The sequence below is a fragment of the Lipophrys pholis genome (genome assembly GCF_963383615.2).
Source record: "Lipophrys pholis genome assembly, chromosome: 1".
Taxonomy (NCBI): domain Eukaryota; kingdom Metazoa; phylum Chordata; class Actinopteri; order Blenniiformes; family Blenniidae; genus Lipophrys; species Lipophrys pholis.
Genome location: NC_137635.1, coordinates 20,233,689 through 20,258,584, shown reverse-complemented (window position 1 = coordinate 20,258,584; position 24,896 = coordinate 20,233,689). Strand labels below are relative to the sequence as shown.

General features: G+C 41.2%; 3 protein-coding genes across 4 annotated transcripts; 2 read left to right on the top strand and 1 right to left on the bottom strand.

Annotated features, from left to right (window-relative positions):
* Nucleotides 1–1,697: 1,697 nt before the first annotated feature.
* On the top strand, nt 1,698–4,867 carry gch2 (GTP cyclohydrolase 2). The gene is made up of 6 exons (XM_080488995.1): nt 1,698–2,212; nt 2,726–2,835; nt 2,990–3,045; nt 3,582–3,613; nt 3,729–3,813; nt 4,603–4,867. Exons 1-6 carry the CDS (start codon nt 1,768–1,770, stop codon nt 4,730–4,732), a joined length of 858 nt encoding a protein of 285 aa, XP_080345121.1. The 5' UTR covers nt 1,698–1,767; the 3' UTR covers nt 4,733–4,867.
* Nucleotides 4,868–6,807: 1,940 nt separating this feature from the next.
* cript (cysteine-rich PDZ-binding protein) lies at nt 6,808–10,191 on the bottom strand. The gene is made up of 5 exons (XM_080489470.1): nt 10,064–10,191; nt 9,857–9,922; nt 9,068–9,122; nt 8,554–8,657; nt 6,808–7,178 (listed from the first exon to the last, which is right to left on the bottom strand). Exons 1-5 carry the CDS (start codon nt 10,077–10,079, stop codon nt 7,114–7,116), a joined length of 306 nt encoding a protein of 101 aa, XP_080345596.1. The 5' UTR covers nt 10,080–10,191; the 3' UTR covers nt 6,808–7,113.
* Nucleotides 10,192–11,995: 1,804 nt separating this feature from the next.
* Nucleotides 11,996–15,149, top strand: pigf (phosphatidylinositol glycan anchor biosynthesis, class F). Of its 2 annotated transcripts, none has more exons than XM_080489119.1 (5): nt 11,996–12,352; nt 13,268–13,359; nt 13,783–13,899; nt 13,993–14,101; nt 14,678–15,149. In XM_080489119.1, exons 1-5 carry the CDS (start codon nt 12,125–12,127, stop codon nt 14,789–14,791), a joined length of 660 nt encoding a protein of 219 aa, XP_080345245.1. In that variant the 5' UTR covers nt 11,996–12,124; the 3' UTR covers nt 14,792–15,149. The 2 variants fall into 2 exon arrangements, with proteins under 2 accessions (XP_080345245.1, XP_080345246.1); XM_080489120.1 differs by having other exon boundaries at nt 12,036–12,311; nt 14,678–15,020.
* Nucleotides 15,150–24,896: the final 9,747 nt, after the last annotated feature.

The window sequence follows — 24,896 nt, the reverse complement described above, 5'->3', positions numbered from 1 at the left end:
TGCAGAATGTTTAATGGACCAGTGATGGATGGAAAGCTGGGCTGCCTGATTGTGGAGCCAGAAACAAAGGAGAGTGAAGACAAAAACAGCGACAGAACTAGCTCCAAATTCTCATTGTGGACTTGACCACAACATTTGAAGTTAGGCGATGCCAAACCACCACTGACTGCCATTTTGTCTTTGCAGCAGCTCTCTCCTCAGCCAAGGGGTTAAAAATGCACCTTTAATCATCTTTTATTTGTTTGTTTTAGATGCAACTTTTCTGATACACAACTCCCAATTTACATTTTTTATTTTCATTGAAAACACAATTTCCTGCAATTACTTTCCAAATTATGGCTCTCCAGCAAATGTAAATCATGATGAACTTAAAGAAAAACAAGGCCCTTGAAACAATAGTTTGTTGCATGAGTGAGTGTGAGAATAAGTGTGACTTATCGCTCTCTTTTTTCCCCCTGGATTTAAGAGAATGCATGAAGCCATTGCATTTCCAAGAAGTTGATAACATGGTTTGAAATCAAACGTTTTCTCGAGGACCAAAGGATCACGCTCCCTTCCTTCATCATTTACTCTACATTGTTGTAACATTACTGGAGAAACATTGGCAGGTTACAACCGGGATCATCACAGGGCACACATGTGCGGACATATAGTCTCCTCACATTCGGACCTTGGGTTAATTTAGAGTTAGCAATTAACATTAACATAAATTGCTGAGTTTGTTGGTGCTTTCCAAATTTCTGGATTATTATTTTTTTTTTTTGACACGAGGCAATCTTTCCCCCGGCTCGCTCAGTTGGTAGAGCACGAGACTCGCAGTCTCAAGGTAGAGGGTTCATGTCCCACGCCGGGCGCCACCTTCCTGTGGGCTCACCACCTGCAGGAAAGGTTCTTAATCGGTGCAATGTGATCTGGGTGACGGTGCTCAGGCTGCGGGAGAAGATGGATGGATGAGACAATCTTTCAAACCTGTGCAACAAATATACATTAATGAGTGAAACAGAATTATTTATTGTGTGTATGTCTATAGTAGTTTCAATAGCCAAAAGGATGAAGAGTACAGAAATGTTGAATAGACAAAACTTCAGACATGGGTGGCAGCTGCAGAATGTACATACAGTCTGATAAGATGGCAGGTGGTGGCTTTTAAAAATGAAGCAACAATTTAGATCCATTTCACGTTGTTTTTTAAGGACTTTCTCTTGTATCTGCAAAACTTGTGTTTGTAAATCAGTAGGCTATAAGAATTTGTTCATTTGTTTACTCGTCCACAGGATTTTGACTATAGTTCTTCTTTCTTCTTTTTTTTTTCTAACACATTTTATGCATGTTTAATAAACTCATTGGTGCCTTTGTTTAAAATGCAGGTTTGGATTTTTCTTTACTTTTCACTTTGTGCCCTGCATTCTTCCAGTTTCCCTCATTGTCCATCGGTCATCAAGCCCTTTCACGTGGATCCATGACTTCTTACACAATTTGATGTCCGTGTAATTAAAATTTGAAGGGCATATTAGGCATGACTTTCCCCAAAAAATATGCCTGAGCCTCACGTGAAGTCATGAGCCTCACGCGCTTTGTGAGAAAGCACTTCGAGTAACCAAGTCAGAAGGAATCGTTCGTGATAATACAGCGTCAAGTGATGGGAGGTGCGGAAAATGTGAAAACTTCTGAATCTGAGAGGATGTGTCCTCGCCTGTGACACGTCGATGGCCTCTCTGACGACACCAGTGTTTTGACGCACGCTGCGCCCTGACGAATGGGTAACTGATGCGCAACCGGCTTTATAAACCCGATGAGACCCAGCGAAGGGACTGTCTTCTATCCTCACCGGGTGAATCTCCTTGCAAGACCCCTCTCGGCTTTTCATCTTGTCTTTACATTCTCATCCAGAGTCCAAAAAAAAAAAGAAAAAACAAGCGTTCCAGCATGAACAGCCACTGCAACGGAACCGTCAACGGCGCCGCGGAGGAGTTCTGCAACGGCTTCGGCGAGCTCATCATCGACACCAAAAAGTCCGCCGTGCACCTCAAACACGAGATCTCCCGCAAACAGTCCGAGGACAAGAGCCACCTGCCTGCGCTGGAGAGCGCCTACACGAGCATCCTGCGGCACCTCGGGGAGGACACGGACCGAGAGGGGCTGCTGCGCACCCCGCTGCGCGCCGCCAAGGCCATCCAGTTCCTCACCAAGGGCTACCACGAGACTGTGGACGGTGAGTGATGAGTTTGATATCTTACACTGAAAGAGTTCATGTTGTGATTCAGACAGGTATCAATGTCTTTTTACTTTGAAACTGAGATTAGGTCCCCATGGGAAAGTAGAAATCGTGTATCCATCCACCTTCTATTATCGTTTATCCAATTCAGACAGACACAGTCTAAAGTCTGATGTCCACAACCAGAAAGCCAGACACACAATAATGTCTCCAAGCCCGGAGTCGAATCAGGGATATATGAGGAGATACATGCTTCAGATATGTTATTCCAACTCTTAACATAATTTACTTTGTGAAAAAGGAGAAACAACAGGAATGCATCTCTGCAGAATAGTTATACGTTTTATTCCAAACAACTGCAACACAGAGTGCATTGAGGTAATTTCTCAAGATCACTGTAGATCTCAATGTGATGCTCCCTTGTTCGTTTTAGTCGAACATGAAAGCCCACTTGAGCGTTCAAATTAAAGATCTAAATGTATTAAAGTATGTGTTTGTTTCTGCCACCAGATATCCTAAACGATGCCATATTTGATGAAGACCATAACGAGATGGTGATTGTCAAGGACATCGACATGTTCTCACTGTGTGAACATCACATGGTGCCATTTTTTGGCAGGGTGTGTACACTTAGGGCGTGATACTACATTGTTGATGGGTCAACATTTCCAAGCATGACAATTTAAATACCATCAAATTTGAACCGCACACTTTAGAATGACTTCACCCTGACTGCATGTCTTCCCGCTCACGCTGGCTGTGTTCTCATTCCAGGTTCACATCGGGTACATTCCCAACAGAAAAGTGGTGGGGCTGAGCAAACTGGCAAGGTAGCAGAGCACGCATGCGCTACATCTGTCACTGAGGCTGTGTGTGTGTGTGTGTGTGTGTGTGTGTGTGTGTGTGTGTGGGTGTGTTAGTATCAGGCGACTGAGTTCTTCTGTTATCTCAATGTATTGACCCGGAGGCTTAACATCTAAGCCCACAGACCATCATCTCATCCCCTCATCAAGCACACTCACAGATCACAAGTCTAAACTCTGTCCGCTCTCGAGCCATGAGAAAATCCCTTCGGTCCTGTGGGAATGACCCGTTATCATCACAGCCCCTCTTTTCCTAAAATATCGCACCGAATCTGAATATACACACCCAGAATAACAGTAGCAGAGTCACTGGGTTCTTTTTTTTTTTTTTTGCTTTGAGACAAAAACCTACTGCTGTTGAAACTTGCATTCCAGATTCGGAGAATCAGGGTGAATAATTCACAGATGATGGGACTATTGCCCGTTCATGTTTTGAAAAAGATTAATCATTAGGACGACTGACGGGCAATCAGTCTTTTACACTTTGCTTTGTTTTCTTTCAGGATTGTGGAAATCTTTAGCCGGAGACTTCAAGGTAAGCAGCCAAACAATTTATGTAATAGGACCTGCTGTGATGATGAATTAGGCAAAAAGATAGCAACATCTAGCGTAGTAAGTATATTCATGTAGAGTTGTGTTGTTCCTTCCAGTTCAGGAGCGTCTCACCAAGCAGATTGCCATGGGAATCGCTGATGCTCTGAAGCCGAAAGGCGTCGCCGTGGTTATTGAAGCGTCGTAAGTACACAAAACACATTGTCATTTGGCTTGAAGCTGCTGTAATGATGTCCAGGTAAACAAAAGAAAATTAAAAAAGGCGATCTACCTCAAGAGTGAGTGATTCAGTTTACCAGGAATTAAGAGTCTTATTTTAATGGATGAAAATGCTAAATGGAGAAGAGCTGAAGAGTGACTTGTCGAGATTTGTACGGACTCTTTTTCTCACTCAAATACACAAATTAACATGCTGACTGTGAAATTTGTGTTAACTTCAAAACAAAATAGCTCCAGGAAACAAGTAGTGTTGCAGGGTATTGGTGATTTTATAAAACAGTGATGCCTCATGGTTTTTTTTTCTGAAAGGAAGTTTGGACTGTGATTTCTATTAATTTATTATGTCAAAACTCTGAAGCGATAAAAGCTATATAGAGTCTTCATGGAGCACAGCGTCGACGGAATGAAACTAATGGAAGGAGAGAGTAGGAGGATCATTAGTGAACACAAACATGTAAAAATAGTGACGTTTTCCTTCAAAGCAAATGTAAATAATCAAACTTTTATCCTCATTGACCAAACCTATTCCCAGGATGCGGAGGTGCAGCCACATTACAGCACCCCAGGGGGGTCAGGGGTCTTTCTCTGGGACCCGTGGCAGTGGCTCTAACCTCCAGGCCAGTTAGCAGTCGGTTCTAAGACCAATGTGGGGATAGAACCTATGACCTTGGTGTTATTAGCACCAACACTCTGACCAGCTGAGCGAATGCTGCTGCAAACCTGAGACGTGTGTGTGTGTTTGTGTGTTTGCAGCCACATGTGTATGGTGATGCGTGGCGTCCAGAAGATGAACAGCCGCACAGTGACGAGCACCATGCTGGGAATTTACCTGGAGGACCCCAAAACCCGGGAGGAGTTCCTGACGCTCTCGCGGCGCATCTAAGAAACGTCACACACACCGTCCACCCCAGAGTCTCAGTTTCTAGCAGCACACTGACAGCTCAAGTGCCAAAACACACACACACACACACACACACACACACACACACACACACACACACACACACACACACACACACACACACACACACACACACACACACACACACACACACACAAAAAAAACTGCCGCTGAAGTCTATAAATTGAAATCACTGTGAATATAATAATATCACTATCGTGGTGCCTTTCTTACATATTTTACAGTCTCACATGGCAATATTATTGTAATAAAGTGTGAAAACTGAGTGCAATATTGTGAAATTATAACACTTAAAACTTCCTGTGTTCTCTGAAGGGTAATTTCACTGGTGCTTTCACAAGGGCGCCCATGTACATCTTCCCTTCTTTTATCACTGTATTTAGGGTTCATTGATTTTAATGATTTAAAAACAAAAAAGTGTCGTCTATTAATGGGAAGTTTTTCAATGTTCTATATCAAACGATCCTTTTAAGAATTAACCTTAAGTATTATAACCATTGTCCAGAGAGGAGAGCTGATGGATGTACGGAGGTGTTGGTTGAGATCAATGAGAGCATGTATTCTGAAAAAAACAAAAACCTTTGTTTAAATAAAATCAGAAACAGAATGAGTTATGTTCTCTGCCTTGTTTTATAGTCATGCATCTTCTGTACAACAAAGATGATAGAAGATGAATAAACTCTTGTGGATATAAACTAGTCAAACGTGACAATGAACCTAAACCTTTGTTTGATATCTTCAATATGAAGACGAGACGTCGCTCAACTAATCTGATTGATTTACTCCATCCACATGTTGCTATCTGCTCTAATAAAAAAAATAAAAAAATCAGTATCACTTGGAGGTTGATGCCCTGAATTTACAGGGCCCCAACAGCCAAGATCAATAAGTACACATAACAGCAGCGTGCACACGTGGCTGATGGCCTGAGGGAGAGCAAGGCCTTTAAATATCAAATAAAGAGCCCGTCGTCACACAGTCTGTGAACTTTGACCTCCGTCTCTGTGTATGTGTGTATGTGTGTACGTGAAGGGAGGGGGGAGGGTCGGTTACACCTGAAAGTGCAGCATGCACTCTCCAAATATAATTAAGTCAGAATAAACTGATTATTACAGCCATACAGGAGTCTGTTAACTCTCACGCAGTAAGCAGAGAGTCACATAAATGCACGTTTTCTGACGCACTGGTGCTGGTGCGACAATAACGTATCCAGTAAGGTAGTGAATCAACAATGTTTTGTTTTTTTTAATTAAAGATTCTTACCACTGGACATCAGTCAGTGTATTAGATGATGCATCAGCATCCACTCTAGTGGCTGATAAACTATTGCATTGTATTAAAGGGTTAATATGAATATAATATCACTCTTGGCCATAATCTCTACTGAGCCAGGCTGTTTTATACTACTTACTGCTTTTACACTTACTGTCAGTTTGACAGAATTTCACTTTTCTGTGGTATAGTGTATGAAAAAATATGCCGCATATCTTTGCTGTCACTTACCTACTTTTTTAGTCTGCATGCAGTCGTTCACCTCGCTGGGTTCTCTGCGTTGGCAATTTGTATGATTACACAGGTTAATTAACCCACCACGCTTATTTTAATCTATTACAATCGCAAAAAATATCAATCTTATGATTGCAAGTTATATGAATCCCTCAACACCTGTGTGCATGTGGGGTGAAATTTCCCCCCAAAAACAAAAACCCCCATTTGACGTCTCACTTATAATTTACTTATGGTTACAGTTTTTCCTCTTCGAGTTTGTTATAATTATATAAACCTGATTAGAAAACTCCAATACAAACTGTTAAGAAAACCAACATTTGTAACCGTGGATATATTCGACAGCCAACCAAACATTGTCAATTTGCTACTATTTAATGAAGAAATACACAAATAAATAACTCAAAAGTCTCGTTTCAAAGGAAGAAATCTTCTTCTTGCTACTTCGGGATAGTCAAGATCCTTCACTTGAGATAATGCGACAAGACCCCAGCCAAATGATGGCACAAAGTTAACCCGGTCAAATGTCCTCATATTGGAAGCTTTTAATTCACTCAAAAAAAGAAAAAAACAACACAAACAGAAATCAAAAGTTCACGAGGCAAAAACAACGAAAGCTTTGAATTTAAAATTAGAAGTGAAACCCTTGGTTTGAGGAGCAGGTGATAACTGGTGGTGTTTTCAGGGGGAGAGGTTTTAGCCTGTGTAGGGCCACTGTAATCATTTCCAGCAGCATCGCCTGATCGCTTATTATAAGAAGACAAAGCTGTTTCCGCATCTCTATCATTCAGTCTGTGCTTTCCGCTTGTTCGGAGACTTGTCCAATCAGCACGTTGTCACACAGACGTCTGCTTGTAGTTCTTGGTGTCCAAAACTTTCTTTCCGCACATCGCACAAATTCCTGCAGAGACAACAAAGTGAAGTCAGGAGGTAGAAGCTGCACCTTTTTTTTTTTTTTATCTGGGAATCAAGTGTGAACGCTTCAAAAGTGTGAGACATTTCGGGACAATTCCTATCCGTTCAACTTTATAAGTCACTTTCACAGATTTCTGACAACTGATATGAACTTTGAGCAGACGTAGATGTGAACCAGATGTTTACACCATTTTTGCTCAGTGGTCATTCCGGAGGGACTTCATTGTGATCACTGCCACACGGCAGGTGCTATCACGGGTGTTCAATATGACGAGATGAGCAAAATGAATTGTGTGCGAGTGTAATTTGTGCATGCGGGTAAAGAGATTCATCTATGAAAATTAAAATTTGTGTGGCACGCCTTCATAAAAATGTTCATATGTGAACTATATTTGGTGTGCGTGCACTTAGATTTGCTGTGCATCCAGGGACCTGTAAATGTCTTTACCGCCACTACAGGCGTGTCTTTTTACCAATACATTCCACTATTATTTCACCCATGCACACAATTATCTGGAACGAGGGTTTGTTCGCCCACGATAAGGACTGGCAGGCTCACACTTGTCAGGCCGCGTGCCCTTCGGTCTGCACCGTGGTGCACTGTGCAGCTTTCATAACACTAAGTAGCACTGTAACATACAAACAAAACATCACAGGAACTGGACAAGACCTGGCTTGTCAGACATGAGCGTTCCACATCTTTATGGTGCCGCATGGATATATCACCCAGAAACGGCATTTAGTAAAATGTGCGAAGACTGAGCTTAACATTGGTCACTGAGTTTGACGAGCTGCGGACCGAAGGTAAAAGCGCCACATATAAATGTTTTCTGAAGTACTTGAGGTTACCTTTCAGTGCAATCCAGCCTGACAATAACCTGAAATTCATAGTTTCTCACTTCTGCAGTACAGAAAAGCAAAGGCTCATTGATCAAACGTCTAATTCATAGTCCAGTTTAAGTTCAAGGCCTTGGCTGGATGAACTGGAGTATCTGTTGCTACACTCAGGACCTTTGGCCAGCCTCCTCTTGTTTTACAATACTACTGCTGAGAGTGAATGTTTTTTTTGTTTCCCATCAAAACAAACCTCGGGTCATGGCCAAACACTGAAAATGAGCCATTGGCAGCAGTTGCAAACATGTTGTCGGAGAATCTGCATCATAAAAAACTTGACTGAATAAAATACTAGACGGTAACACGCTCAGAAAAAAAAAGACGCACATTTACATAGATCGTTTGAAAGCAATAAATATTGTGACTCTGGCCATATCAACAACGTATTGATGACAAAGATCCTGACAGAGTGCAGTTTCTTCTTCCGCTCTTAACAGCATAAAGCTTAAGTTATCGTGACTTTGTACCTTTCTTGTAGGCACAACCCTGGCAGTAGTGCGATCCAGACTGATGAACTGAGCTCTTGCAGATCCTGCAGATCGCAAATCCTGTCTTACTGTAAGGGTCGAACCTGAAAGAATTGTAGTGCAAAATAATGGGGCAAAAAAGGAAATATTATTGAATTCAGACTATAGAAGGTACCAGAGCATTCCCTAATCTAAGATGTCTAAGTCCAAAGTGCATCACACAATTTATTAAAATGCAAAAATGACAATGTCCACAGGTTAGTGTAAATACAGTGTCTTTAGACCATTTAGACACGTGTTCCTGCATATGGCATTAATAGATTTAGTTCGAACTCCAGATCAATAGTAATGTAAATAAGCAGTTCTTTTTTAGTGATAGAAGAGGATTTTAACATTTAAATACCAATCATTAGCCACGGCAAAACTCTACTTAAATAAAAGACAACTACATTTTCTTAAGTGATAAATTCTAAAAGATAAATTCATGAGAATATTTTCACAGCAGTCTCCTCACCTGGCTTTCTTAGACGTTAAAATCTTGTTCTCGTTCAGTTTTCGTCCACCGCTCTCTAAACAACAGAAGAGTCATAAGAAAAAACATATTATAGAGTGTTACAAACTGACACAAAGCAAAGCAGATGAAGATAAAACAGAATCAGAGATGATTCATTATAGATAGTGTGATTACTTTGAAAATCCACCATCTGGTATATTATTGTTATATGATTCAAGAAGTGAAAACTAAATCTCTGAGCAGTGACATTCCCCAAGTTAATATGAGATGCTCATGATCTTCAGGACGGGATTGAAAAACCACCTCAAGGACTCAGTAACACTCACAGAGATTATTTTCCCCAAAACTACTCATCCGAATTGCATGAAATCTTCAGGGATGATTTGTCGTCATCCAAGGACCAATCAATTAGATTTTACATGCAGACTCAGCTACCAGGTTATGGAGAGGCTGCAAGGCTTTCTGTGCGATGTATTAGTGCCATTATATCTAGAAAATATAAAAGGAAATTTAGTGATGAGATTAAAGGAGACGATTGGGACATTTTTTTTCCAGTTTATTTGGAATTTATACGGAAACGATTGGCCGTTAACATCCCAAAATCTAATCAATTGGTCCTTGGATGATGACAAATCACGATTGTGGTTATTTTTTCCAGATTAAAGCAGGAAAGTGGCTAAAATTAAGTCTTGTGTCCTAAAGAAGCAGAAACAACAGTATAAAAGCAGCTTTCCACGCAAAATAAAAGGCAGATTCGAGCTTTGACTGTGGACATAAACCTGGGTTCACCTGTGGTATTCCGTGCCCCATCCTTCCAGGTGTCAGGAGTGATGACTTTGCCGAGCTTCTTCTCGCCTAAAGTCGAACAAACAGAACATACGCAGATAATCAAGCACCGAAAGTGTGTCACGACAGCGAGCGTCACAGAAAGACCACAGTCGATAACAGCCCTTTAAATGTAAAGACAATCATGTGTCCAGACGATGGGATACGTACACTTTTCACAAACCATCTTCCCCTCTGTTTTCTTTAAAATCGTCTTAAATCTTAAATAATAGGAACGATTGTTCGCGAGTTGGGGCTCGCTCAGAATTGTAAACTTCCGGTTAATGGTTACGCTTTGCGCACGCGCGGGATTTTGCTGAGTTTTTTTTGTGTGTGTGTTTTTTTTTAATGCTTTTTCTGTTTTGTTTTTTCAAATTAATTTACTTTTCTTTATAGATGGAGGAGAGCCGAAAATGAAATACCAAATTCTAAATCGATCGGTTAATCCTAACTGCCTCAGTAATAATAACACACACTGTGATTGGTCCGTTTGTGTCACTCAGGTCAAGTAAATAATCTTTTCCGGTTCAATCCAAACTAAGAGCCTATTTTTTTTCTTGGCTGGCATCCTCTGCATGAAAATATGACTTCGATACAGCATGACAATGACAGGCTTGAAAGTTACCATGCTTCTGATATCTGAAGTAAATAAATACTTTGAAAAGTCAATGTTTGGCTGTTGTTTATTTTATTCCCTGGCATATAGACTATTTTCTATTTTCGAAATTTGATTGTTCAGAGCCCCAGGCATGACATCTGAAATAAAACTTAAATTCTGCTGAGAAATTAATATTGTGTGGAATCAAATTAGTATTTCGTGGCCATAATACGGTATTTTGTGCCAGAAGGTTCATTTCAGCCTGCCGGAGAACCTCATAAAGTGTAAAAATGATAAAGAAAACATTCACTTAATTTTTTAAGAGAAGTAACTGTTGTTTCTGGTTAATTTACTGGGGCTGGCACTGTTTGATAAGGACATAAAAGCTACATCTTATATTGCTGGTAATGAAGCATTTTCATATTATGAAATCATGTATCATGACGAGTGACAGACTTTTTGAAGAGAAATGTCAAAGAAAAATTTCAGATTTTAATGCAGAATTGGAAAGCATAAGAATTGTATTAATTTGTGGCATGTTTATGGAACCATCCATCTTCTATACTGCTTTATCCTGTTCAGGATTTAGAGGCACTGAGTTTATCCCAGCTAAATGTGCGAAGGTACACCTTGGACAGGCCAAGGCAAACACATTGACACTTAGGGGCAATTTAGGCTCACCAATTTATCTCACGTAGAATAGAAATATTTCATGAATCCCAGATTCTTGAAACATAGCTCCTTGCATGTTATTGGACTGTGGGAAGAAACCCATGCACACACAGGGAGAACATGCAAACTCCACACGGAAAAGCCAGAGATGAAACTGAGCCTTGTTTTTTTTTTTTTTTTTGCCCTTGTCCTGTTCGGCAGATTGGGCCAACAATATGATGTGATTGAGAGCCTTCGGAGTCAGAACAGTTTTTGGTCTTGCAACAGGGAGAGACCTGGAGTCTCCTCCTGTTGCCTCCTCCATCAGAAGTTGGCATGGCTGCTGTACACGACCGGGGGGAACGCACAAAGAGAGAGAGAAGAGAAGGGGAGGGGGGAGGGGGATAACATACAATATCCTTGTTGTGCTACATATATTATTTGCAGGTATCACACTGATCCAAATACTTTACAACTGTTTTTGGATTAAACCAGCCTGGCAAGCCCTATCTAGATAGTAACTTGAAGCAGGAACATGAATTAACAAAGAGGCAACAACAAAAGAGGAACATGATTTTTAAAGTTTGAGCAAATGATGACAGAGAGCAAGTAACTTCAGAAGCACCTTTCGTGAGGAGTGGAAGTGTGTGTGTGTGTGTGTGTGTGTGTGTGTGTGTGTGTGTGTGTGTGTGTGTGTGTGTGTGTGTGTGTGTGTGTGTGTGTGTGTGTGTGTGTGTGTGTGTGTGTGTGTGTGTGTGTGTGTGTGTGTGTGTGTGTGTGTGTGAAACTGAGCCTTGTGACGTCCCTTCCATCCAGACTATTAATCGCCTGCACACTTATTCTGAAATGTTGCCGGAAGTGAGGTGAAGCGCCTCCTTTTATGGATTCCTCCTGGTCTGTTTGTCACTTTAACGTTTAAAGTATTTCATTTGAATCGTCTTCACCGTGCTGCTGGGTGGTTCTACAGAGGGCTTGCCTTCACCATGTGGGACCATGAAATCAAAGCCATGGCGTCCACTCACGCGATCATCGCCTCCTCGGTGTTTATGGCCACCGTCCTACCTGCGGCGCTCGTGCCGGGCTTCTCGGTGTACGGCGCTCACCTGTTGTGGCTCTACTCGGTGTCCGCGGCCGTGACGGCGGTCAGCGTGGCCGTCTTCTGGCTGCTCGGTATTACACCGCCCACCAAGAAGCCCACGCTGGGATACAAGGTGCTCGGTTTATCACGGCATAACATGTGGATGTCCGGTTTATAACACTAACAACAAGGGACACTGAAGGAAGTCGGTTATCAGTTAACAGGGAAACCACTTAATCCGAAACACCTGTGATCTCGACTGTTTTTATTCGTTATTATTAGAATACAGTAGATGTCACTAGGAGGCAGATGAAGGCAGGTAAAGTTATGACGTTTAGAAGTGGAGTAAATTAAGTGAAAATAAAAACATGAACATTTTAATTGGAAAACACAGAGGCCACGCACATTAATATTCACGCCTACAATTTAGATTTCTTTTTTGTACTGTGGAAGGAAGCACAGGGAGAACATGCAAACTCTACGTCCAACCCAGTCTCAAACCGGCTATGAGACGAGAATGGTATAAATAAAGCTATTCATATCATTATGTTATTGCCAGTATTTAAAAAATTTGGACAAAATGCATTTCATTTAGGGCACACAGTCTTTCAGCTAAATCACCTGCTCATGGTCTTCAAACAGCTTCCTCAGTTGTCTCCCTTGGACATTTCACACAGTTGCTGACCTTCATCTTTGGGCAAGATAAATAAAACACAGAGAGATAATCATGCACATGCATGGAATCGATCAGGGGATGTCACTACGAGGCCAGAGCCTCAACCACTACACCTTTGTGCAGTTTATGTGCTGTTACATTAGACAGTTGTAAGCAAAACCTGCTTGTGAACCAAGCTTCCTGTATACAGTTTGGACTGGTCGGTCAAGGGGTTTCACAAGCGCTCTTCTTCTGAGGATCAGGGGGATTCTTTTTGAGGATGATTAATTCCTAATTTATTTGGAATATGTACATATGAAAGAGGCTCATTTCTTTGCTGTGTAGGTCTTCTTGTGCCATTATTTTTCAGTTTGAATCTTCTTCTCTCTGCAGCTGTCCAGGTTGTTTCGTTCCTGCCTGTACTTCTTGCTGTCGTGTCTGTTCTTCCATTCCGTGGTCGTTCTGTACGGAGCGCCGCTGATAGAGTGAGTTGTCGCGGTTGTCCATGTGCTACACTTGCCACCATATATTACAACTGTAACAGAGAAACAGTGTTGGGAACAAAGCATTGTGATGCCGCTGCGTTTGACCGGAACATACTACTAACTGACCAAGATGATCACAAGAATGACCTAAATGAAAATATTAAAGTTTGAATGGAACACAGAGGATGTGTGATGCTCTTGTGAATCCATCTGTGGAGTTCATGCATGCATGGAGAGAGATGCATCTTGACTGCTATATGTGGCCACGTGACTGAAAGCGAAAAAAACACTCAACTTTGTGCAGATTTACTGACGCAAGCAATTGTCCTGCGATGTCACTCGTCGTCACATATTTTCATTCCTCAGACCGGTGTGGAGATCGACCGTCACCTATGCATCTGATGTGTCACGTTTGTGTTTCAGATCGGCCTTGGAGACGTTCTCCCTCTCTGTGCTGCTGACCTCTCTGACCACACTGAGGTGTCTCTGTGTCCTCGGCCCAAACGTCCAAGCTTGGATTCGAGTGTTCAGTCGACATGGGTGAAGCACACGTTTTCCTCCATGAAAAAGAAAATTCTTCCGTTCTGCTGTCACACGTTTGACACTGTCATCGTGTCTCGTCTTTGTCTCCAGAGCGATGTCGGTGTGGGACACTTGTCTGCAGATCACAGTGGCCTGTACACTGGTTGGAGCCTGGTTGGGAGCTTTTCCTATACCTCTGGACTGGGACCGGCCTTGGCAGGCAAGTAAAGCGTGCAACAGCAGGAATAAAAATGTTGTTGTTGTCAAAAGTGAAAACTATCCTTACTACCAGCTGTCAGAGCTGCCGAGTGAGTGAATGAAAAGGACACTTTTTTTTAAATGGTTAATGGACTTTTGGTTATCACTCTTTGTTGTGGCGTGCAAGGTGCTCACACACTTGGAGTTCAGCGTGTTGTGCAAGGAAACCTGGACACCTGACTGAAATACAACACGCTTTAAAAACTGAGCCTCAGTCTCCCCAATAAAAAGATCTTTTTTTTTGTATTTAAGGGTGTTCTTTATTTCATATTTACTATAAGCTTTTAATTCACTCCCCAAAATTGTTTTTTATATTATTGTACACTGACAGTATTTAATTGTTCTTTATAGATTATTTAATGCAGAAAATAGACACGAAACGCCAAGGAGATTTTTTAATAATTATTTTTTTTGTAATGATTGACTGAGAAACACTAATAGGAAACAAACTACTTGTATCATATCTGAGAATAACACCTCTGCAGTATTTATTTAATTCATCAGAGCGGCGTCATGACTCCTGCTCTCTTTCTGGTAGGTGTGGCCTGTTTCCTGCAGTCTGGGCGCTACGATCGGCTACCTGACGGGGCTCGTTGCTGCTCCAGCGTGGATCCACTACCATCGCAAACAGCTCACATACAAGTGCAAGTGAGAGGCTGACGGATGTCTGCGATGCGTCAATATGTCCATGGGGGTATTTGTTGCGTTCCTGCTGAAGTTCTTTGGACTTTTTACTGAATATTTATTAAAAGTGTTCACTGTGTGTTTGCAGCCTGGAGGATGATGAGATGATTTTGTAACAATGAAGAGGTTATTTTCTACCTGTGAAGGCTGAACCTGAATGTTTTTTTTTTCACATGATTAAACATATGTCAATAATGATTTGCAGCAGTATGAATCATTTTCTTTTTAAACGATATTCTGAATACAAGTGCACAGGTGCTATACATACTGGATTTGCAGAGGGTGATAACATTAATGAGCAATCTACATAAGTATTGTTTGAATATAAATATAAAAAAATTGAATATAAAATAAAGGATTCAAGATGTTTTTAAGTGGTATTTAAAGCTATAATGTGTGTGTGCACTTGTGTACGTATACATGTGCATATTAACCCATCCAACCACCAGCTTCACTGAAGAACGGTTCAAGTTATCTTAAAAAGGCCTTTTATATCAATAAAGTTACAAAAATACTTCTCATTTAAGAACATGTACTTCAAGAAAATTAAAACAATTTCCATTTGCTAATTCCAAGAATGCTAAAAGTATCTGTACGCCTACTGAAGCCTTCCAACCCTAGGTGGTGCTGTTGACTCATTGTGGGTGAGTGAGTGAGTGAGTGAGTGAGTGAGTGAGTGAGTGAGTGAGTGAAAGCTAATGGCCCTGTGCTTGTGTCCTCCATGTGAAACAACCACGAGTGGATTTTGTTTTATTGATTTTTATGTGAGGATATAAAGAAATTGAAATTAAGACGAGACATTAAGCCTCGTTTGCACAGAAATGCAAAGCTGTCAGTGTTTTAGCTGAGCAGTCGTGTTGAAAGTGTAAGTATACTTAAAAAAAAAAAGTGCACACACACACACACACACACACACACACACCACTGCACCTAAAGCCGACAATAGCAGATGACTACTGCTCCCTTTTAAACAATCATTAATCTTGCCTCAACTCTATTTCAGCCCCCTCCTCTCACCACAGCCCTCATTCTCGTTCCACCTTTCCACATCCTCAGGCAACCATATTGATTCTCTTTCATTTTAGGGACATTAATTTTCCTCTTTCCATGCTGCCCACATCTTTTGTTCCCCCCTGGCCGGCAGTAACCACAGTCAAATGTACATTTTCTGCACTGCGGAGTCAAATTGCAATGTGAATGAGGGATATTTAAAAGCAGCCCAAACACTGTGAACACAACACCACTCAGTATTTATACCTAAGTAATTAGGAAAAGTGACTTGTCTACACAGTTGGAAATGTATTGTTATGTATGATTGAGATTGGTGGACGTTTTCAGTGCACAGCCAAGGGCAAAGCTGTCCATTTACCCCGTGTGTGAACTCTTATGTAAGGTTGTTGCCAGGGAAAGGGATGGGATAATATCCTGAAGGTAAAAAAGAAAAGAGGGAAAAGAGGGAGAAAAGCCTTTCAGAAGGCTACATATGCTTACAACAGCAATCAACACACCGCTTTCTTTCATGCTCCAATCTCTACCCCATCATCCTGATGAAATTCAACCCAACCTCATGCTGTTAACTCCATTCTCCTTATTCACCACACCTCTTTTTTTCTTCTATTTTCCAACTCACTTCTGATAAGTTATTATCAGCAGAGAGCAGAGGAAGTGGCAAGAAGGGCCCTTGGAGAGTAGAGGGTGTGAACAAACTGATTTCACTGTGACCTGAGCAGAAATCTCACCCTGGTTTCACCTCTGAGATCATGTCGGTGTGAGCGCGTATTTTTAGGAGATGTGTCATACCCTTCACAGATTGCATTTTATTTGAGGGTGTCTTGTTCAGTGCCTTGATGGGTTTTTTGGGGAACACGATGCAGTTTTTCAATCTCCACGGAGTTGCCATGTTCATCTTGCACAGATCCACTTGCTGTTGCTGTTTCATATGGAGAACAAGCACAGGGCCATTTTCTTTCTCTTTCTTTTACACGCACGCACGCACGCACGCACGCACACACACACACACACAGCTGCTGCTGCTGCTGCTGCTTCACACAAATTGCTCTCCTCATTCAATCTCAGAGAACTTTATTTATTCATTATTTGTTCCCAGGCAGTGCTATTGTGGCAGGGCATTGTGTAGAGGGATAATTTGTCACTCCATGCTGATCTATCACTCTCTCTAGCCTTTTTCTGCAAGGCGGTTCTCATATGAATGTGTTTGCAGGCTTGTTATGTTACTGTTTTGTTCCTCTCAGGAGCAACAACCAGGATAGTAGAGTCTGAACTCCTGTTTTTCCCTCCACAGTGAATAGTGTCACCTAAAAAAAAAGTACCATGGGGGAATCTGTGACTACATGTATTAATGTAATGATGCAATCACTCTGATTTGACAATAACACTGAATCAGTCACAGAGGACTGCAGTGTGAGAAGGCTGACAATACAGAGGATTAACAAACAGCCTCACATACATTTCTGTGCAGCCTCTCAGCTTCAGATCATTTTGCTTATACATCCTACATATTTAATGTGAGGCTCAGCTCATTTTTTCTTTTAGTGTTCCCAGATCCACAGGCGGCTGCTTTCAGCTGAAAGTTCCTGATTTATCCACCACAAAGGAGAACAAATGATTTTTCTCCATTTTGTTATTCTAATGCAACAAAAAGCTAATTTTGTTATAAAGTGAATTCATTATGAATATCCTATGTTGTTGTATACTTCAGAAAATTAAAAGCATTTTCCAGTTAATATGGTTTCAAAACGACAACTCATCACAACAAGGTTGTGCACAATTTTCTCCTAAAGCACAGGTAATAGGGGCCAATCGATCTTTCGGAATAAGACTCAATGTGCTTCACAAAAGATTGGCAAAACAATTGAAGGGAAAATATTTGCAAAAATACATACATATATATATATATATATATAGATTTAAATGAATGTTTGTATTAATAAAATGAAAGTAAAAGCATGAAGGCCTAAGGACGGCGTAACACAAAGCCAAATAAAGAATTATGCTTCAAATGAATAATATGTGTAACATAATATACATAATATATAAACATATAATATAATAATGTATGTAATAACTAACTGTATAACAGTGGCAATAAAACCTCTTGCAATGGCATTGAATTAACTGTTGGAAAGCACTTTTGTTTTAACTTAGCAGGTGTTTATTTTGGAATTGTAGTGTAGTGATAATGCAATGAGCTGGTTTCTTTCAGTTTTATATATATATATATCCAATGTAGTCCTGTTATTTGATTCGTTTCTCTTCCTTTTTATTGTCAATGTGTAAAAGGATGAGGGTGAAGAGAAAAAAAAAACATTCACAGCAAATTAGTTTTCCATCTATTGATCCATTCAGAGGCTCACCTCTTCATTAGTCCTGGTATGATTTCGGTGCTTCCACTCACGGGAGCCAGATACCTGAACCTCCTCAAACTGTCCTTCCCAACTAATTTATTTCCTTTTTTCTTTTCTTTATTTAATTTATTTATTTTTTTCCATATTTTTTTGATGGCTTGTTATTTTTGCTTTGCCTTATTCTGTTTTTACTGCTTTTTCTCCTGTACCTCTCCTGGTTCTTGTGTTTCGTGTTGTTCTGGCTTTGTTCTTGTTCTGATTTAAAGTTATAGTCCACGTGTGGTTCTATTTCCTTGCTCCACTCTTGTGTCCTCTTCACTCAGTAGTTTACCCCCAATTGTTTTTTGTTGTGCGCCACTGACTTTCTTTTCATTGTCTGTATCAATGCATCATCCCCTCGTCGGTTGGTTTTCTCACAACCTGGCTCGGGACCATGAAAAAAACGGAAGGGACAACAGACGCTTAGCCCAAAACATATTTATTTTGACTCATATGCAGATAGATCAAACAGAAGCCCAAGAAATGGGGCATGTGTCATCAGCAATGACGAATGGTAGATGTGTGAGAAAGAATGGTTCATGTGACGATGAGGTGCAAAGAAGAAATCAAGGTGCCAGCACTGGGAGGGCTGGGGGGAGGGTTAACTACCTCACATCTTAACAGGAAGTGGGGTTTATAGTTCCACTCTGGAGCATATGGCCCAGGTGATCCAGATCTTGTAGAGAAAACAGAGGGGGTCATCATATTCCTCACAGCGTTACCTTGATCATTCAGAAGCCGTTTTAAAGATATACTCAAACGTTTTAATGTAGAATACATGAAGTCAAAATATTGGGTAAATGAGTACAAACAGCTTCCTGTTTACATCTTTTAAAACAGGATTACATTTCATTCTCCTGAAAAGTCACACCCATCCTAGCTCTAACAGCCCTCTTCTTAACCCCCCCCCCACCACCTCCTCCTCTTCCTCACGTCTGCTGTTTGTTTTTTTGCCCCAGTTTTCTTTGTTCACACTCACGCCGGTGCGCTTCATTAACAGTCGAAAGCAGGCTCCTGCGTCGCAAACATGCTATAGCAGAGCTCCCCTGTCTCTCTCCTGTCAGCTCAAAGAGTGACAACAAAAGAAGTCATTGCTACTGAGGGAGGTGCAAATGGGCTATCATGACGCAAGAGGGACAAGGGAGAAAGAGGGTTGCTATGAAAGGGAAGTGCAGAGGGAATCCTTCATAGAAATCAGGTACAAGGTTTAATATCAAAAAGAAATTAGATGAGTTCTCAAAAAGTAATGAGTGCACATATTGAATCTGTTTTCAAAGAGAACGTGGTTCCCAAAGGTTCGACCCTACTGATGACTCCCAGACTCACAGCGCTAACACCAGATTGAGCCTTTTAATGGCATTCCTCGCATAAATGGAAGTCTTGCAATTGTTGCTATTCGCTTGCTTCATTTTTCTCTTGCAAAAGATTCTACTGATAGACAGAGACTGATTTTGTCACCATTGTCAAGACCAGACTAGTCTAACAACGGTCTGTCTGTCCCAAAAAAAACTACGAAATAAAGGTTAATAGATGACATCTGAAATCAGTCCAACAAATTCAACAGAAAATCATGTTTTCTTAAAGTTTTTAGTTGTTTCTTTAACCCAATGCGAACTGAAAGCATGTAAAGTGATCATTAATAGTATTTGTTTGCAGTACAATTGCAGGGTTCTGTTTTTGTGTTTTCTATTTTGTTTATGTGTGTTATGATTTCCTGTAGTTTTTATTTCTGCACAGTTTCAGTGTCAAGTTCATGTCTAGTTTCATGTCCCCCACCTGTATTTATGTGCACATTGTTCTGTGTCTTAATATCTCCTACTGCTGTTCTCTTTACTTAGTTTGACTGTGATCTCAATCTGTCCCCGTCTGACTTTTCTTGCCTGTACTTTGGGGTCAGTTTTTGTGGATTTCATCGATAATAAAGTTTGCTAATTTTGATTGTGAAGTTAAGTTGGGCCACCATCTGCCAATGACCAAAGGCAGTACCATTGAGGAGAGGGTCAGCTCCAAGTTCCTGGGAATACACCTGCAAAAGAGACAGTCCTCCCTTCGTAGCATCTTACCACTATCTACAGAGACACTATAGATTCAGGCCTCGTGTCCTTGTTTAGCAACTGCTGCACAGCGGAGAAGCACCAGACTTTCTGCACCCAAGTCCATCAGTGTGTCGCTTCTCTTCTCGGACAAGCATTTAAACCACCGCTGTGCACACAGGGCTGTTACTGCCACCACCCTTCCTTCACACTTTTATTCTTGTGGCCATTAGGGAAAAAGTACTTGAGCCTTCGTGTGAAATCATTCAGAACGTAGAACAGATGGCGAGAACAAGCCACTGATATGAAACGAGGTAAAGTAGCAGCAGGTGAACTTTTCTTTCTCTGCATTTTTCTTTCATATATTTATTGTTATGCCAGGAGAACACAACAACCTCTCTCTCTCTCTCTCCCTCTCTTCCTCTCTCTTTCTCTCTCTCTTTCTCTCTCTCTCTCTCTCTATTTTGAGAGTTTCACTGCATCCAAATCGTGTTGTCTGGGTCAGTTAATCTCCAAAAACTGCAGCTCCTGTGGGCTCTTGGTCTCAGTCTGCAATGATCAATATATCTATCAAAGTAGTCCAGGCAAACAAGGTGAGTAAGTTCCAAGAAAGATTAAAACTCATTTGTGAGCAAGGGCAAGCCAACTACCGTGGATCAAATGGTTCTGAGAGAAATATGTCAAATTACGCAGTTTATCTCAGCTTGTTGCACATAGGGAGCAACAGAAGAACAATATCAGGCAGATGGTCATAATGTTGTGGCTGATTTGAGTCTCAGCTATCTTTGCTTCAATTCTATTCTTTTTTTTTTTTATCATTTTCAACCCATCTGCGAGACGTAGGATTGAGGTCAGGCATCTGAACGCTCGACTTTTTGGCTGACCGACTTCCCTCTGCTCATGGGACTGCTGTCCTTCTGCTCTACCCTTAAATAGCCGTGTTTCCTATGAAAAACACGGCAGCAAATCAGACGAGGCCACTGGTTGTGAGGATTCAGCTGCCAAGCTTCATGTGACCCTACTTCACTGCACAATCAATGCAAAATGGCTCTGGGCAGACCAAGGTCGCTAACTGCTTTTCAGCAGCAGATAAGAGTTTCAAGTCATTTAAACACCTTTGTAATACACAATATTAAAAAATAAATAAAAAGATCGTCTAAAATAAAAGAGAGAAAGAGAAGAAAAGAAGATGCTTCTAAGAAATAGATCGAAAACTGGTTGAATGTGGAACATAAGAGGTTTGAAGCTTGAACTCTGTTCATACTGACCAGACATTGCTGGAGAGATTCTTATTCCAAACCAGAGACCAGTTGTTCGCAATCATCCTCACGCGGAAATTCCCAGATTGCTTCTAATAAAGGCTGCAGACCCCCTGTGTCCTCTCTGATTTGCTCAAACATAGTGAAGCCAAGGTCTGACTGAGGAGTGGTCTAATTTTGGTCTAACATGCTAATTTAATTTAAAAAATCTCAACACAGTTAAACAAAGGTGTGTCTCCCACTCTAGTTGATCCTGGATCCCAACATTGGAAACCACTGTTCTGGATGATCATATTATGAAATTGATAAATATCTCGAACTATCACATGAAAACTGCTCCTGACAAAACCTCCAAAGTTGCACTAGACCCACATTTCAATAAAAAACTAAATTAACTAGACCAATGGTTTACATTCATCATCTTTATATAGACGGACATCATTCAATCAGCTAAATAAATGTATTTGATCGTTCCCAGACACATTTTTTTCATTACTTGCAAACTAGGCATTATATATATTCAGTAATTGATTGCATCCAGTGAATCCTTTCTCTGTGTGAGATTTAACCACGAGCAGGACGGTGCAGCGACTAACAGGAGGGCCATGGATGGAGTCGAGGGTACCCACTGCAGCACTGTGGAGCAACAAATTCTGCACCGAAAAGAATGCCAGAAAATTCATGCTTTAATGGAGAGGCTGGATCAGACTGAAGCACGGAGAGATGCTGTGTCTGACGAACATGTGGAACTCAAGAAAGAACCTGAGGGGCTGGAGATGACACTACAAAGTGAAAGTCTTTTGGCAGGCGCAATCAGAAAGGAGACTGAGAAACTGACCCAGCTTAACCAAACTTTGAGAGAGAAAATACATGGATGCCAAGAGTGACGCCAACTTCTCAAACCTTTGAAGGCCAAGAAAGAGGCCGTTGTCCAGGACAATGTCACTTTGCAGAGGGAGCTAAAACGAATGTTCGAGATGCACAAACATGCCGAAAGATGACAGCCGAACTCGTCACTGCCACAGGTGCCATGGAACGTCAAACCAAGGTCCTGAGGAAAGAGCTCCAACTTTTGACCGACGGATATGAAAAAGAATGTCGTTTAAATGAGCTGAAAAAGAAAAACGACAATCTGCAACAGCAAATCAAGGTGCTGGAGGATCAACACCGGATCACAGACATTCGCAAGAATACATATGCTGAACTGGTGTTGGAATTTAATATCCTCCAGAAAAAGGAGAAATCCTTACAGCAAGCTCTTGAAACAACTCCTGAAAGAAGAGGACTGGTCAAAAAAGTGTGATTTGCTTAAAAAGGAAATTGATGACCTCAATCAAAAAAAGAACGACTTGACAAAAGAAATTCACGGTTGTCACCAGAATCTTCACAGAAGTAAACAGCACAAAGAAGAGTACAAGTCGCTGGCAACAGAAAACATGTCTCTGGTCACAAATATGACCTCTCTTGAGAAAGCGCTCAAAGTGCTGGAGACAAAGTAGTCAAAACAACAAGCTTTGGAGAAAGAGAACAAAGCAATGGAGCTTATAAACCGAACACTCAGGCAATCTATAGTTTCACTGAGAAGAATCATAAACAAGCTACAATGAGCTCTTAATGGTGAATAGGCTGTGAACTTCAGGTACAGTAGTCTGACAATGGAGGAAGATGCACCCATCCGGCAGCACAACCTTCTACAGAAAGAATATAGAAGGATGAAAAAGCCATTTCAGAAGAGGAACTGCGCAGGTTTGAAATTGCAGATGTCAACATGCAACACGGCCTCCTGAAGGAAGAAATTGAAGACCTGCGGCCGCACTCAAGAAGAAGAAGAAGAAGATACATTTTGTGTTGTTTAGTTATACAAAGTTTTTACTTTCTACCAGAGTTATGGCATGATCATCATTCAGAGAGGTGTTGCACAAAACCAGGATAAGGAATTAAGCCTGGAAATATTGGTTATTCTGGATAAATTTAGCCTCAAGTTGGTTGCACGAAAGCAGGACAAGTTTATCCTGGACAAGTAACCATGGTGACTTATTCTCTGCAGCAAGCCTGCTCCAGACCAGGATATCCAGGATAAGGTTAATCCTGCGGTGGATCTGCTGTCAGTGATGTGAGAAATAAGTGTGTTTTAATTAGCTGCAGTTATCTCAAGATCACACAGTTTGATCGAGATAATCCCTGCAGGTTTGCCAGCTGTGTGTTAATCCCGAGTACACTGGAAGTCCCCCAATCAATAACCTCTGAGACGAGGATTTGGATTTGCCATCAACACCAACTGAAACCTGCACTAGGATTAATTTGCTTTATGTTGCACCTTATTGAAGAATTAGGTACAAACGAAATACCCAACCATGAACGAATACAATGCAAATAATAAAAATATGACATTTATTACATAATTGACTGAAGTTAAAGAGGTCTTCTTCTTCTTCTTTTGGGTTTAACAGCAATTTGCATCCATGAAGTTGCATTACCGCCATCTGCTGGTTCTATCCATCTACATTGTTTCCGCCCCTCTCTTCGTCCCTGATGACTGTTTCCCCCTATCTCTTATTGGCAGCCTTTTCGTCCCTGATGAGCGTTGCCCTTCTTCTTCACTTGGGTTCAATGGCAGTTAGCCTTTGTGAAGTTGCACTACCGCCCTCTGCTGGTTCCAGCTAGTCCATACCATTCCCACCATTCAAAAAAAAAAGAAAGGAGAAGAAGAAGAAGAAGAAGAAGAAGAAGCCCAAAGCCTGCCAAGTAATCATTCCCCACACCCGTCCTGCGTCCACCGCCAGCCTAGACTGTTGACACAAGGCAGACTGGTTGCATGGATTCATGATGCCAAACTGTCATTCCACCATCTGCGTGCTTCAGCAGAAATGGAGATTCATCTTACCAGACTCCATTTTTTTTTTCCAGGCTTCAGCTGTCCAATTTTGGTGAGTCTGCGGCCCACTAACGCCTCACATTTCTATTCTTGGCTGACAGGAGACCAGCAGCTCGGTGTGGTCTCCTGCTGCTCAACATGTTGGGCTTTCTGAGGCGCTTTTCTGCTCATCAGTCTCATAAACACTTCGAAACTGGGTTAAGCCAACCAGTTTTTTTTAAAACAAAAACAGCCTGAGGGAACTTTAGACACTGGTGTGACCTCAGGAGATCAGCGCTTACAGAGACACTCACCCAATGGTCTGAGATCAACAATCAGTTTCTACTGTGACAAGAAAAATGACCAATGTGCGCGTTTGTGTAGCTATTAGGCAGAACTTTTCTCTTGATATGATAAATGTCAGTGATATAACTTCATCAAATCCTTAGATTTGATTATAACCACCAGGGATGGTTATAATGGATCTAATGGACCGGGTACCACAAGCTCATCTTCAAAGGTT

Excerpts from the sequence above, each read along its gene's own strand:
- cript (XM_080489470.1), bottom strand. Across the intron at positions 8,658-9,067 it reads TTAACGTCTAAGAAAGCCAG|GTTCGACCCTTACAGTAAGA; the intron begins GTGAGGAGACTG and ends CAATTCTTTCAG. Across the intron at positions 7,179-8,553 it reads GGGTTGTGCCTACAAGAAAG|GAATTTGTGCGATGTGCGGA; the intron begins GTACAAAGTCAC and ends TTGTCTCTGCAG.
- pigf (XM_080489119.1), top strand. The coding sequence starts at position 12,125 with ATGTGGGACCATGAAATCAAAGCCATGGCGTCCACTCACGCGATCATC. Across the intron at positions 13,360-13,782 it reads TACGGAGCGCCGCTGATAGA|ATCGGCCTTGGAGACGTTCT; the intron begins GTGAGTTGTCGC and ends TTTGTGTTTCAG. Across the intron at positions 14,102-14,677 it reads ACTGGGACCGGCCTTGGCAG|GTGTGGCCTGTTTCCTGCAG; the intron begins GCAAGTAAAGCG and ends TCTTTCTGGTAG.
- gch2 (XM_080488995.1), top strand. The coding sequence starts at position 1,768 with ATGCGCAACCGGCTTTATAAACCCGATGAGACCCAGCGAAGGGACTGT. Across the intron at positions 2,836-2,989 it reads TGGTGCCATTTTTTGGCAGG|GTTCACATCGGGTACATTCC; the intron begins GTGTGTACACTT and ends TTCTCATTCCAG. Across the intron at positions 3,046-3,581 it reads GGGCTGAGCAAACTGGCAAG|GATTGTGGAAATCTTTAGCC; the intron begins GTAGCAGAGCAC and ends GTTTTCTTTCAG.